This window comes from Sciurus vulgaris, assembly GCF_902686455.1.
Source record: "Sciurus vulgaris genome assembly, chromosome: 19".
NCBI classification, from domain to species: Eukaryota; Metazoa; Chordata; class Mammalia; order Rodentia; family Sciuridae; genus Sciurus; species Sciurus vulgaris.
In genome coordinates, this window is record NC_136480.1 from 23,253,662 (window position 1) to 23,267,055 (window position 13,394).

General features: G+C 56.0%; 1 protein-coding gene across 2 annotated transcripts in view; it reads right to left on the reverse strand.

Annotated features, from left to right (window-relative positions):
* LOC306650399 (FERM domain-containing protein 4B) overlaps positions 1-13,394 on the reverse strand; it is a gene marked incomplete at its 5' end in the record, with an annotated part of 188,852 nt that overhangs the window by 74,212 nt on the left and 101,246 nt on the right. For both annotated transcript variants that reach the window (XM_079122420.1, XM_079122422.1), the window contains one exon: positions 12,110-12,194. In XM_079122420.1, coding sequence (XP_078978546.1) covers positions 12,110-12,194 — 85 coding nt within the window. The remainder of the gene's footprint in view (positions 1-12,109; positions 12,195-13,394) is intronic.

Consider the following 13,394-nt stretch of genomic DNA (forward strand, 5'->3'; position numbering starts at 1 on the left):
AGGTGTGCACGGCAGGGCCTCCTGAGCCTTCAGGATGGCCAGGGAAGAGGGGCGACGCTGGGTGTCCTGCCCCTTCTGTCATGAGGACGCTCGCGAGCACGAGACGCGTCCTTGGCCTGTGCGCCCAGGGTGCGGTATTCGTGTGTGGGACAGTGATGACAGTCCTCATTCTGCCCGAGATCCCTGGTATCGCAGAGCTAAGAAGACGTCCCAAACGGCTTTTCTGAATGCGACTTCAGGAAGAGCAGCAAGTAGCGCCAGTCTCTGCAAGGTCTCCGGCACCTTCCCAAGGACTGGGCCCTCGGGAGTGTCAGACACACCGCCCTTGATTAAGCACCACGCAGCCTACCTACAAACATGCCAGTGAAAAGATCCTTACCACGGGGCTGGGGGCTGCAGGAGGGTCTGCGGGCCGACCTTGTGATGATAAGGCAGCCCTCACCACAGACGCAGGCCTTTAATAGGGACGCAGCGACTTCTTTACCCCAAATATACAAAGACAAATATGGCATCCAGAGCGCCTGGGTCAGATCACCCCCAGTGAGCTCCTTAACCTTGGCCAAGTCACGCAGCCCACTTGCGCCTCCACTTTCCATTTTTTGGGTGGAGTACGTAACCTTGTCGGTTGTTGTGAAGACTAAACGTGTACGCCAGGGCCTGCAGCTTGGTGAGCGCAGTGGAACAGAGCTGTGGTCAGTCTGCTTCCCAGCACTGTAACAAAACACCCAAGACAAGCAAATTATAAACAGGAGAGGTTCTCCCCTGGCTCCCAGTCGGGGATTCTGGGACAGGACTGGCTGGCCTCCTTGCTTTGGGCAGCACAGTGTGGCACAGCAGGACTGTTGACTTCATGGCCAGGACACCAAGAGAGGGGCCGGGACTCTACAGTCCTCTTTGGGGGCACGCCCCCCAAGAGGTCCTTAGGACCTCTGCCTGGGCCCCACCTCCTGCAGGTTCCACTGCTCTCAGTGGCAACCAGCCTGGACGCGGGAGGCTCTGGGACCTTCGCCAAGTGAATGGCAAGCTGCTCCCGCTCCTCTGAAGGAGAGGGACGCGCCGTCGTGTCCCGTCCCCACTGCAGGCGCCCATGAGCCCTACTGGCTCTTCTCACACGCTCTAGTCACCGTTGCCGTGATTTCAAACGCACCCAGGGGGCAGGGGGACAGCCCCCATCACCTGGCAAGCCTGTCTTTAGCTCATGCACCTGGCCAAGTGCTGGCCAAGTGCTGGCACCCCAGGTGTGGGGGGCACGGTGACCGGGCGGGCCCGGGTGGACCCGGGGCACCATAGCTGCACACCGAGGGCTCCAAGGCCCTGGGGTCGGTTTCTGCCATTGCACCCGACACCACCTGGCACAGGTGGTAGTTTGGAGAAGGTGAGGTGTGCCCACTGCCCTCTCTCCAGGGGAAGGTGAGGTGTGCCCGCTGCCCTCTTGCCAGGGAGGCCAAACAGGTTTGGGGGCCTCCCTCGAGTGCCGTGTGCACACTCCTGGGAGAACCGGATCCGTGGCTCTGTTCCAGCACAGGTGCTAATGCCCCTGAAATGCCCTGGCAGGATGGGCTTTGTCCCCAGCCCACCCTGCAGAAGCCACCTGGCCCTGAACAACCACCTTGGGCCAAGAGCACCAACATGAAGGGAGAGGGGACCCCAGCCCGGGCAGCAGTGCCTCCCAGGAGGCACGTGGTCACCATGAGAGCAGGCTGAGTGGCAGTGAACAAGGCACTCGGTCACCCAGAGAGCAGGCCGTGTAGCGGTGACACATGGACTCTGGCCTGCACGAGCCTCGGCCCTCCCACTCACCAGCTGCATCGCACTGTGGAGGCTACGCAGCCTCTCTGCCCCAACACCTATCTGTCCACCAGGTAAGTACCCGAGGGAGTTGGAGAGAATGAACAGGGAGTGAGTGGACACACCCAGGGAGCACCTGGCAATGCCCCCGTAAGCCACAGGACAGGCGTCCCAGGTGCCCAGGCACTGACCGCACTCCCGCCTCCCAAGGGCCGTGGCAGACAGGAAGCCGTGGCCCCTGCAGAAGCCACCAGGCCATGGCAAGTGCTCTTGAGGGCCACGCTCCTGCTGGTACCGCTGGCCGCGGACGCTGCCCACACGCTTGTCCTGAGGTCTCAAGCCACTCTGAACCCACCGTGGCCGTTCCCTGATCTGCAAGAAGGGTCTGTTTCCTTGCTCAGGGGCTATGGTCAAGATCAAGTGCGTTGGAATGTGTGCCACTCTGCAGGGCTGGCCTGGTGGATGCCCGGGAGGCTGCTCGGAGCTGGGGCGATTTCCCGTCTTCTTAAGGGGCAAGAGCTACCCCTACCCTCTTAACTGGCAGTGAAAGTGAGAACTGAGATTCCTTCCCAGAGTCCTGTCTCTGGACCTTGACTCATGTTCGCAAACCCAGTTTTAGTATGTATCAAACCTTCTGTGGGTTTATATACCGAAAGCCCAGTGGCTCCCCAACCTCAGTGTGGAGCAGAATCTCTGCACACCTCCCCAGAGGACTGATTTTCAGTCTCCACTCTGGCCTGCATGTGGTGTGGAATGGGCAGGAAGGGAGAGCCTGCTTTTGAAGATGAGCTTTTTCTGTAAATGTGATACATGCAGGCCTAGATCACGGGGTGAGAAGGGCTACCCAATCTCACACATCTTTCTAAAACAAGAGAATCAGGCTCAGGGAGGTCCAGACCCTTCCTCAGGGTCACACAGCTAGCACAGCCCGAGGTAGCCCCAGCCCTGAGACCTTCCTTAGAATTACATTTCCTCAGCAGGAACAACAGCTAGGGTCTGGGGATATAGCTCAGTTGGTAGGGTGCTTGCCTCGCATGCACAAGGCCTGGGGTTCAACCCCCAGCACCACCAAAAAAAGAAACAAAGAAAAACACAAGAGCTGCTATGGTTTGTAATGTATTTTCTCCTTGTAAACTACAGGGGGCACAGTGAACAGAAACAGAAGCAGCCCCTCACCTGGATCCTTCTACAGGACAGGCACACATCAAGCAGGGCTTTGTTAAGACTACGACTAAGGGAGATTTTTCCCCCCAGACAATGAATTCTATACTTACTGATGTTTAATTTGTGACTTAAAAACACCATAGGACAAGTCAAGAAGTGCTCTGCGTATTTCCAGTTACAAGCAGCCTTCAGGAGGCCGGGCAGGTCGCGCCCCAGGATGACGCAGGGTCAGGGCCCTGGTGGGAACTTCTCTGTGGCCAAACGCGTCCGTCACAGCTGACGCCTCAGGAACTAGTTCTCTATCCAGCAACTACTGACCCTGAAGGACACCTGAAGGACTGGGGGAAAATCCAGGGGTGTTGGGCGCTCTCACATTAGACTGGACGTGAAACCATCTTCTTTTTACAGAACCGTTCACTTGACTTTTGACAAACACTGAACCCTACGCAGTGAATTCTGACCATCACAGGTGTCCAGTCTGTCCCTAGGCATACACACTGCCGTGGTTCCCTTTCTTAGAGAACACGCCTGCGATGTTGCTGGACTCTGTGAGGAGGGCGGATCCTCGGCCACGCCCACTCACCTACTGGGATGGTCAGCGGTGCCCTGAGTGTCCTGGTGTGTCCCTGTGCCCACGGGGATTCACTTTGGAAAACATGAAAGGAAGACAGCCTTGCCCTTTCCATACCTGTTGGACACCCACACTCAGAACAAGGAGCGATGGCTGGCTCTCTGCACAAGCCCAAGGGTCACCAGCGGTGTGTTCTGCAAGCAGCTCAGCAAGACATTGAGGAGACCCTGGGAGCCCGCGTGTGCCAGAGGGCATGTTCCTGAGGCTGCATCCGGTGAGTGTGAACCAAATTCCCCTGCAGACTTCTGCAGGGGATGAAGCCTCATCACAAGACGCACTTCCTACCAACAAGGTATGACAGGGACACGTGGCTTTGTCAACATTGGCAAGTAGGACTCTCTTCCTCCGGGTACCGCTGTCTTCAGTGGACGGAGGAACGCAGAGCGGGGAGCTGTCAGAGGGGAGGGGGTCTGCTGGGGTGCACAAGGCCCTGGCTCCGTGCACCCTCAGATCCAGCAGCGAGCCCTGAATCAACAGCCGCTACGCCCCGTGGCTCACTTTTACCCACCCGCGGACCCACCTGCGTCTGTTCTAGCTGTGTTCTCATGCAACTTACGGACTTCTCTGCTCGGATGACAGCCCTTACGTGGAGGGTTCTTAGATAATCCTACGCCTCGAGAAGCGACTTGAAAGCTGCGTTGCCCACTGGCTGCCCGAATCTGCTATCTTTACCTGATTCTGTGACATCTCTTGGGAGGGTCACCTGCTGCCTAAATGGTAACCAGACAGAAAACACCCCATCTGAGTCCCTGCAACTGAGCCTAGAGACTCCCACCAACACCAGCCCGGCCGTCCTGCCATGTCCTCTGAGGGTTCTGAATTCTTCACCCGGCCCCGGAGACCCCGTGTAGGAAGAGCTCCCCGTGTCCCTCAGGAGCAGGGTTTAAGAGCGCAGCTTCTTGTCTCCCTGGAGACAGGCAGAATTCTGCCCAAACGAGAAGAGAAATAACCCGAGGAAAGACTCGGGAGCCGACCCGGCATCAGCAACGGGCAAACGCCACCAAGGAGGCTTCCACAGACACAGCAAGCCTCACGGCGTGGAGACAACCATCACAGGGGCGGCCGACCTCACCCCAGGACAGTGTCACGGGATGACCACACCCCACCCCAGGACAGTGTCACGGGGTGACCACACACCCCACCCAGAGGACAGTGTCACAGGGTGACCACACACCTCACCCAGAGGACAGTGTCACGGGGGTGACCACACCCCACCCCAGGACAGTGTCACGGGGTGACCACACCCCTCACCCAGAGGACAGTGTCAGGGGGGTGACCACGCCCCACCTAGAGGACAGTGTCACGGGGGTGACCATGCCCCACCTAGAGGACAGTGTCACGGGGGTGACCACGCCCCACCTAGAGGACAGTGTCATGGGGGTGACCACGCCCCACCCAGAGGACAGTGTCACGGGGGTGACCACACCCACCTAGAGGACAGTGTCACGGGGTGACCACACCCACCTAGAGGACAGTGTCACGGGGTGACCACACCCCACGTAGAGGACAGTGTCACGGGGGTGACCACACCCACCTAGAGGACAGTGTCACGGGGGTGACCACACCCCACATAGAGGACAGTGTCACGGGGGTGACCACACACCCCACCCAGAGGACAGTGTCACGGGGGTGACCACACACCCCACCCAGAGGATAGTGTCACGGGGGTGACCACACCCCACCCAGAGGACAGTGTCACGGGGTGACCACACCCACCTAGAGGACAGTGTCACGGGGGTGACCACACCCACCTAGAGGACAGTGTCACGGGGGTGACCACGCCCCACCTAGAGGACAGTGTCACGGGGGTGACCACGCCCCACCTAGAGGACAGTGTCACGGGGTGACCACACCCACCTAGAGGACAGTGTCACGGGGTGACCACACCCCACATAGAGGACAGTGTCACGGGGGTGACCACACACCCCACCTAGAGGACAGTGTCACAGGGTGACCACACCCCACCTAGAGGACAGCGTCACCGGGTGATCACACCCCAACCAGAGGACAGTGTCACGGGGTGACCACACCCCCCCCAGGACAGCGGCTGGGGCAGGAGACGCTTCCTGCTCACCGGTGCCTGCTCACAGTCGGCCCTTGGAGCTCCCAGGGAAATCAAGAAAAAGGAAAAAATACAAAGGTGTGGGAGAAGCTTGGGGCTTGGGACATTTTACTTTCTCTGTAGAACCAGCCACAAATTCTGCTCTTAGAACTTCTACTTCTGGCCAAGATGGAGGAAGGAACTGACAGTTCTGCTTCATCTGAAACAAACCCCAAACCAGATAAAGTAAGTAAAACGAGTGTTCTCCTGCCCGCCCCACACTGTGCCATGAGCCCCGAGCCAGGTCAGCCCTGCGAGGGCCTCCGTCTTCTGCCACCGAGGGCGCCAGGGCTGGAGGGTGAGGCTGGAGCCCAGGGGACTCCGGAGGAGACTGAGGAGTGAAGGAGGAGGAGGAAGAGCCGGCCCTGCACCTGTGGGGGGCTTCCTTGGAGGGCCACCCACTGAATGGAGGAGTGTCTGCCCTCACACATGGTGTGAAGAGTGCCAGTCCACACCAGCTGGACTGAAAACTGAAATCCACAGGCACGAGCCCGCAGGGAGGTCTTGCTCAGCTGTGGGCAGGAACTAGTTAAGCAGCCGAAAAGCCCCTCCTGCCAGAGGGAGTAATCACACCAAGACCTGAAAGTATCACACATTCCACTAACCAACGTGGGGGCCAGGAGAGGACCAAGATGCAAAAACCAGCAGCACCAGAAAGATAAAGGAGCAACAGGTGGGGTCCTGTCAAGTACCACCAGGCTTGGGAATGGACTGGAAGAGGCATGCAATCTGTAATGATCCGTAATATGAGAAAAAGAAGTGAATCCAAAACACCCAGAGGAGGCACAGTGTCAGAATGGCAGGCAAGGATATGGAAAGAATCGCTGTAACGATGTTTCATATGTTCAAAAGTGGACACGTGGAAGAGGAAAAGCATATTCACACAGAACCTCTAACCCAGGGACTGCAGCGCACCCGCTGAGATGAATGAGATCAGAATGGAAAGAAAATGAGTGAAGCCAAAGACGCAGCAGAGAAACTATGCGACACACACACACAACCAAAACAGAAATCCCACCAAAGAACAACTCAAGGAATCAGGAGCTGCCCAGCAGCGCAGCTCAGGTGGCCAAGAACAGGTGCCCTCAGGCTTCACAGCAGGGTGGGTGTGGAAGAAATATTTGAAGGCACAGTGCCTGAGAAATTTCCCAATTCAATGTGAACTGTGAACCCCAAATTCCAAGACACTCGAAAAACGCCAATCGTGAGAAGCAAGAAAAGCTGACCCAGGAAGCTCTGAATCAAAAGGCTGGGGCAGTGACAAAGGGACCTCTGAGAAGCTGTCAGGAAAAGAGGCAGCACGTGAGAGCCCCAGGCAAGGACAGCAGGGACTTCTCGTCCGCAGCAAGACCTCCAGGGAGCCGGAGGGGAGCTGCCGACACAGGCTCTCCATCCTGTGACACAGCTGTCCCAGCAAAGGCGCAGGAAGAGTTTCCAGACCCAGGCTGAGAGGAGGCGTCCGGCAGGCTCCCAGGTGGGAAGGGACAACACAGCCCCTCCGGGAGAAGCAGAATCACAACAGCGGAGCACCCACCTCACAAAAGACGAGATCATCAACGGTACCTGCTGGGCAAATAGGTGGTTTCTAAAAATTTAAATATCTTGAAAGGTGACCACAGCTTCATAACAACGTCTGTGCGTCTGCAACACACCCAGAGTGAAATCTACGACGGAAACAGCACAGAGGTGGGAAGACCTCAGGCGCTGTTCTCTGCGTGAAGCGGCGTGACGTCGGAGGAAGGCTGTCGGGGAGCGGAGATGTGCACGGTCAACCCCAAAGCAACCACGGAAGTCACGGGGCACGAGAGCCGATGGCCCAACAAGGGAGGCGAGAAACCCCAACACGCTCACCAAACCCAAGAAAGGCCGGAAGAAGAGAGGAAAGGGGGCAAAGAACAGATGGGACACAGACACAAGAGAGAAAGCTGGGAGCGAGAAGCCTTCTTGTGTCATGACCGTCTTGGGTGTGAACAGTGGACACAGCCCAGGTGAAAGGCAGATGGCCAAAGAGGATCTGAAAAATCAAGATGCAACTCCATGCCGTCTGCGTCAGACAAGCAAACTGTCCATACACAGAAGCCAACCAGTCACCATCGAAAGCACAGAAAATGCCTGCTATCCCAAGGACTGGGAGGCTGACAAAGGAGGATCACAAATTTGAGGCTAGTCTGGGCAACTTAGAGAGACCTTGTCCCAAAATACAAAGTTAAAAAGGCTGGGTATGTGGTTCAGTGGTAAAACACACCTGGGTTCAATCCTCAGCACTAGGGGGAAGAGGAGGAGGAGGAGGAGGAAGAGAAGAAGGAGAAGGAAGAGGGGAAGGGGAAGGAGGAGGAGAAGAAGAAATCGTATGTGACACCAACCTAGAGAAACTTGAAGTGGCTACATTAATATCAACAAAGCGGCTTTCAGCATTAAGAATACTGCCCCGTTTAAGGGCCAGCTTCTAAAGATGAAGAGGTCAGCTACTGAAGACATCCTCTCGATCCTCAATGCGTATGCCTAAGAACAAAGCTCCCACGGAGGCAAAAACCGAGAACTTGAAAAACAAACAGGAAGCCCACAAAAACAGAAGTGAGACGGCTCTCGGACCAAGACGACGCGCCAGCCTGGCAGGTGACCAGCAAGACGGGGCAGTGGAGCAATAGGACCGCTGAGGGGGCCCGGGTGACATTCAGGGGACCTCCCACCAAGGACAGCAGCAGGCCATTCTTCCATGGGCCACTTACCAAGACAGAGCGTATTCCAGACTCTTCACCACAAATTCACACAAAGTGTGTTCTCTGGTCACAGTGGAATTAAATCAGGCACAGAAAACAGAAGGATCCCTAAAAATCCCCAAATATCGGGAAACCAAGGGTGCTCTTAAACATCGATGGGTCAGTGGAAACAAATTTTAAAAGGACACTAGAAAGTGTTTTGATATAAAGAACAACTACACATAGCGTCAGAATCTATGGGATGCCACCGTATCGGTACCCAGGGGGTTACAGCGCTGACTGGTTCACCACTCATCAGCGATACCAGCTTTCACCCCAAGAAACCTGGAAAGACCACTTCCAAACTCATCCTGCCAAGACGAAGCGGTCGACGCCTTTCCAAGAGGGAGGAAAAGAGCCTAGTGAAGACAGGGAGGGGAATTCTCCCGGCAGAGAGCAACTCAGTGTTAAAAACAGCTGGACCAAATAAAGGCTTCTGCAGGGCTACGAGGTCAGCCGAGCTGTCCAAGGTTGATCGACTAACTCGCCATGCTGACCAACCAGGAAGAAAAGGGAAAGGCTGTGAGCATCTCGACAGGCAGAAAACCACTGAACGAAATCCAAAGTCCATTCCCAGCGATGATTCTCATCGGAGTAGGAAGCACGAACTTCCTGGAGAGCCAGCAACGGTCACCACGACGGACCGGCAGGTGACACCACGCTTAACAGGGGAGAGTGAACATGTGGACCTAAGATCGGAAACGAGGTGAGATGTGGCCTCTGCCCTCGACTCAGCACTGTGCTGGAGATTCCAGCCCATGGGATCAGGCAAAATGAATGAAGGACAGGAGATAAATACGTGGCACACAGACTGTCTTTGTTAGTAGATTCACATGGTCATCTGATGGAATCAGAAAAAAGGCTTCCAGAAGTAACTAGTGTGGGCAGGTGGTAGCACGCAAGATGCTTGTGCAAAAGTGGATGGTCTTTCTACATGCTCAATAAACCTTCAGAAATCGGGACAAAAGGTCAAATTCACAACTGCGTCCAATAATGGGGACTATTTAGGTTAGGGACAAGTCTGGCAAAAGACGTGCACATGGAAAATGACAAAGTGCGGTTAAAGGAAATGAGGAAAGGCCTAAGTGAACACAGGCCCATGCTTTGCTGGTCTGAGGACAGTTTTGGGACGCTGTCCATTCTCCTGGCACTGATCTAGACAACAGACCCAGCGTGGTGCTGATTGAAATCCCAGAAACTGTCAGGCTAATCCTAAGATCCATACGAAAGTGCAAGAAAGCCTAGAATAACCAAAACAACTTTGAGGAAGAGCAGAGCTGGAGGTGGGTCTGATTTTGAGACACGCTATACGGCTACAGCAATCAAATGGTACGGGACCCGTGTAAAGGCTGGCAGACGGGTCACAGGACTGAAGGAAGACATGGCAGCCAACTGGCATGGGATGGGCGACTGGGTTTGGACAAATGGAGGCAATGAGGGGAAAGGGCAGTGTTCTCAACGGACGGGGACAGAACAAGTGACTACATGTGCCAAGAAATGAATGTGTGCCACCTACAGAAGTGGACTCGACACGGGTCACAAACCTGAAGGAATATCCTCGAGCGCCCCAGTAGTGAGAAGAGAGGGGAGTGCTGGGGAGGGTACTGGCCAAAATGCATTGGGTCCCGTCTGGATATGTAACAGCAAACCCCACCATTATGTAGAACTATGACACACCCATAAGAATATGGAAAAACAAAACATCTAGAAGAACACACGGGAGAAAATGTTGGTGACCTGGGGTTAGGCGGAGATTTCTGAAAGACAATGTCATAGACATAGACCATGGAAGGACAAACTGATAAGCTGGACTTGACTGAAGGAAAACCTCCAGTCTCTGAAACACACTTAAACGGAAGGCCAGAGGCTGGTAGAAGAGCTTTGCAATTCACATATCTGAACGAGTACGTGCTTCTGGAACATGCATGCTAACAACGCAATGCCAAGGAGAAAAACAACCCAAAGAAAATGAGCAAACAATCCTAACACCGAGGAGACATACTGATGGTAAAGAACCACGTGAACGACGCTTCCTTCTGTTATTAATTAGAGATATGCAATTGAAAACCACAGGAAGATCCTACACCACTTCCCGGGATGGCCACAGAGCCAAAGTCCAGCCAGGACGGTGCCGAGGGGTATGAAGGACGGATGCCCTCCTACCCTGCCGGGATCTGGAACAGAGCATGTGCTCTGGAAAACAGCCAGGCAGACCGTCACCCAGTTAAGTGCACCTCCCCCCACCCTGCTGCTGCACCTCTACCTCTGGATCCACGTTCCTCCCGGGTCTGTACCCGAGAGAAAGGAAAGCACGTGCCAGCCAAGGACTTGTGTGACCTGAGCACTCACAGCAGCTGTGTGCAGAGTCCCCAAGTGGGGCCAAGTGACACGGGCAGGTGGAGGGACCAGCAGACCCAGGTGGGTCCAGTTGGGGTAGAACTGCACATGGCAGGGATGGACTCCTGACAGGCCACCTGGGGGAACCTCGAGGTAACCACACTCACTGGGAGAGGACATAAGATGACCCCCATGATTCCAGTCCTGCAAACTCTAGGACACGTCAACTGATCTACCGTAGGAAGCAGCAGACATCAGCAAATTGAAACTCATGTGCACCTCAGCCGAGCTATTGAAAACAAAACTGGGGGCTGGGGAGCTAGCTCAGTTGGTAGAGTGCTTGCCTTGCAAGCAGAAGGCCCTAGGTTCAATCCCCAGCAACCCCCAAAAACCAAAACCAAACCAAACAAAACAGAACAAAAAAACCCAAAACCAACTCTGCCCTTGCCGAGTCTTATGCGTATTTAGACTGTGTGTTTAGCACCAGGTGCCTAGGGAAGGGCACAGAGGTGGCCTCCAACCACAGCCTGGCCTTCTGGTCTTCCAGCCAGGAGCCGCCAGCCGCTTAGCCCTCAGGAAGATGGATGTGGACAAAAAGGCTCTCTCAGGCCTGGACGGGCCTGGGGGGTGGCCTGGGCAGGGGCCCACAAGCTGGAAGGGAGGAGGCAGGCTGCAGGGTCCACCATTCCGGCCACAGATGTCCTATGGGTAGGGAGGATGTGGCCTGTGGAGGCCAGAGCGGGGGCTTTTCAGGCAAGGCCAGTAGCAGGCAGAGATGAGAAGATTCAGGGGGCTGAGAACTGGTGTCGGCTCAACCTGGCTGCAGCGTCCAGCATGGAACTGCGTCTCTGAAATGCACGCTCACTGATTTTACCAGAGCCACTGTCCTTGATGGACTGGATGGAACTAAAACCCAGTAACACAACACACTGCTCCCTCCCACAGATAACTGGGACGGGGCTTGAAGCACGTGGCTCTGCCCTGCTTCGTGGATCAGAGGGGGTGCGGGTAAGCCGGGATCCAGGGCAGGTGAGCCCAGGGTGGATGAGTGTGGCCCCGGGCACAGCCTGTCAAGGAAGGTTCTGGCCTAAGAGGGTCAGACCACTGCTGAGTGTCCCTGGGCATTGTGTGTGCAGCACTAGCCTATGAAGGACGAAGGTTGGGTGCAAGCATGATGCTCTGCGTGGCTGTCCTTACCCCCGGGGACTTGGGAAGGACGAGCTGCCATTTGCGGGGGAGGGGGGTGAGGTGGGTAGTGGACAGTGGACTCTCCTTACTGTGACCGTGTCCTTGCTGGCACCATCCCTGAGCGTGGCAAGCGGGCCTTACCTTGTGCACGCGGGCCTTCGCATTCAGGAAGAACAACTCCACCGTCGTCTTATCCTTCAAACACGATATGCTCTCGATGTAAAACCTGCAAGACAGCACAGGGGCCCATGTCTTCAGATTCATTCCCTCCTCTGGGCATGACCGTCTGTCCGCATTGCGTGCGCCCCAGAAGCAAGACGGAATTTTGAGGAACCAGGCAGCCTTTGTGCTTCCTGCCCATCTGCACAACACGCAGCTGCAGACAGACTCCCAGGCCGCGTTTCTGTGGGGTTGATGGGAGCTCAAGGGGAATCCAGTTCGCGCCCAACCGAGAACCCGAGTTTGTCTGCGTTGCAGATTCCCCGACACATGTTCTGGGGGCTTGGAACACCTGGGAGCTCAGGCCAAGCCCGGGTGGGTGCAGAGCTGCAGGCAGGCAGCCGAGCAGCTCAGTGGTGTCAGGCTGGGGGGCCCAGGCCCCGCACCTGCTCAACCCGCCACCAGAGAGCTTCCAGGCACCGGCCACCCCTCCTCCAGCGCCTCCCGGCTGGGTTTTCCCTGGCTGGGAGCCCAGCTCTCAGCAGGTCAATCTTGTCTTTTCTCATGCAGATCAGGGTACTGTGGGCCTCCCCCTGCCCCCTTTCTAGCATCTTGCTTGTTCAGTCTGTGCTTCCAGGGGCTCTGCTCCCCGGGGAGGGAGGAGCTGCGTCTGTAAGGACCTGTTTTTACAGTCCAGGACGCTGGGGGTGAAGACTGGCGCCCGGGAGCCAGCGGGCAAGCTGAGGCCCCCGATTCTCCACGTGGGGAAACAAGTGCCCAGCCAGCTCACAGCTCGGTCCCGGAAGCTCTTAAGCTGGAGAAAGTCCAGGAAAGCCAGGCTGGCGTGGCTAGAGGAATGTCATGGCCCCATCACGGCAGGGCAGGGCTGCGGCCTGGCCCCTCTGTGCCTTTCAGCCATAATGAAAGGCAGCAGAAAGGCTGTGGCGATCTTATCGCTGAGATACTCAAATCACTGGAGAAACTCCACCCCAGGATGCTGACTCAAACCTCTGCCTTTACTTACGGGGTTCACCTGGTGGTGAGTGGGTGGAGGTTGGGCAGCCAGAGGCTGGGGAAGCCTGGAGGCCACCTCGGAGTCGGGAGACCCAGAGCTGGAACCCCACCTGTCAGTTACCTGGCGTGTGGCCTGGGGCACATTACTCAGCTCCTAGGTCTTTTCTAAGATCAAAGTCAGGATTGTACTTACCTCATGGGATTTTGGAAAGATTAACTTTGCTAATGTATGTAAAATGCTCAAAAAATACTA